Source organism: Homarus americanus, unplaced genomic scaffold (genome assembly GCF_018991925.1).
Source record: "Homarus americanus isolate GMGI-L3 unplaced genomic scaffold, GMGI_Hamer_2.0 scaffold46583, whole genome shotgun sequence".
Taxonomy (NCBI): Eukaryota; Metazoa; Arthropoda; class Malacostraca; order Decapoda; family Nephropidae; genus Homarus; species Homarus americanus.
Window position 1 is genome coordinate 3,073,705 of NW_024731675.1, and position 1,855 is coordinate 3,075,559.

At 53.7% G+C, this 1,855-nt stretch overlaps 1 protein-coding gene across 1 annotated transcript in view; it reads left to right on the forward strand.

Annotated features, from left to right (window-relative positions):
• LOC121867662 (mucin-2-like) overlaps positions 1-1,427 on the forward strand; it is a 3,967-nt gene extending 2,540 nt beyond the window's left edge. Inside the window, exon 3 of the mRNA XM_042367679.1 lies at positions 1-1,427. This exon is cut by the window's left edge and continues 973 nt beyond it. Coding sequence (XP_042223613.1) covers positions 1-1,427 — 1,427 coding nt within the window.
• The last annotated feature ends 428 nt before the right edge of the window (positions 1,428-1,855 follow it).

Below are 1,855 nucleotides of genomic sequence, written 5' to 3' on the forward strand. Positions count from 1 at the left end.
CTGATCCTGCCTTGGACGCCGGCACTGAGACACCCTCCGTCACCCACCAGCCAGAGAAACTCCCCACGAAGGATGTGATGTTCTTCGAGCCTAAACCCACGTCACATAGACCCTACGTCCGCCCAATAGCTGGTGACAAGAGGAGCACCACTACCCCCCTCGACCCCTCCGCTACTACTGAGTCACTGCTGTACTGGAGCATCAAGCCGACCCCTTCAGTATTCGGTCGACCAAACTCCCCTCAGCACAGACCGACGCCCTCTCCTATAGACATCACCAACTTCAACCTATCGCTCATCACCTCCGAGATCGAGGTCATCACCGATACTCCCCCAAGGTCCACCTTTGCTCCCAGACCTGAAATGTTTCGTCCACGACCACAAGCAAAGGAAGAGACGACCACCACAGCCACGACCATCACCCCACACGACATCGTCACCATGACAGAAACTTCAAAAGCGACCACAAAGAAGATAAGTACTACTCAAGTTACCACCGAACCTATGGCGACGACCCACAAGACGACCACTAGCTTGGCGACGACCCAAAAGACGACCACTAGCATGGCGACGACCCAAAAGACGACCACTAGCTTGCCACTGTTGATCTGGACACTATCGCCCCAACCATCTATACTAGACGCTATGCCTCCAATGTCTGTGATATCTCAAGTAATCTCGACCTCCAAGAAGCCACGACCCACGACAGAGCCCACTACGACCACCACGACCACCACGACGACCCCACAGTACGACTCACAGGATCCATTACACTACTGGACCATCTCCCCTCAACCTCCCATCATGGAGATTCGACCTCAGACAGAAATCATCAACTGGCTTGTCCCTCAAACGACCCAGACGACCTCATTGGCTACGACCTCACCTAATCTCGCTGACCCACTCGCCTTCTGGACGACAACACCCCCTGAGAAACGACTCCCGAGACCAACGACCACCACCAAGATGGATATACCTCTGTTAATCTGGACGACGACTAGACGACCCCAGCCAGAGTCGTTCATGACCTCAACGACGGAGGAAGAGGAGATGCAGGAGGAAGACATAGATATGGAGCCAGCTATTATACCTGGAGACGTCCTGCAACACATTACTGGAGACTTGCTTCATCGACAACCCACCACCACCACCTCTCCCTTCAGTAGTCCCAGCAACACGGTGAAGCCTTGGCCGTCATCCACATATGCCATTGAAGCCTTTGTTTACGACGAACCAGCTGACAACAACATCTCCATGACTACCAAGACGACCAGCCGACCCACGACCAAACGACCCACGACCATAACCAGACGCACCACGACCACAAAACCCACGACCATAACCAGACGCACCACGACCACAAAACCCACGACCATAACCAGACGCACCACGGACCAGACGCACCACGACCACAAAACCCGACCATAACCAGACGCACCACGACCACAAAACCCACGACCATAACCAGACGCACCACGACCACAAAACCCACGACCATAACCAGACGCACCACGACCACAAAACCCACGACCATAACCAGACGCACCACGACCACAAAACCCACGACCATCAACAGACGCACCACGACCAGCACCACCCCAACGCTGACGACTACCACGCCCAAACCCACGACTGAGGAACCCATATCGCCCATAGATCAGTTTATCGTGGATTTCATTAACTCGTCACCCCCAGAGGAACCATTGACCACCACTACTCAGTCTCCGCCGCCCATAGACTTGGATCTACTGGCTCAGGTGGGTGTTAAGAATCTTGGAGAACAGAAAGGTTAAATCATCGTCCTCAAAGGGTTAAATTGTACTTAGCAATACGTAACTGAAACGAAGCATACCGAT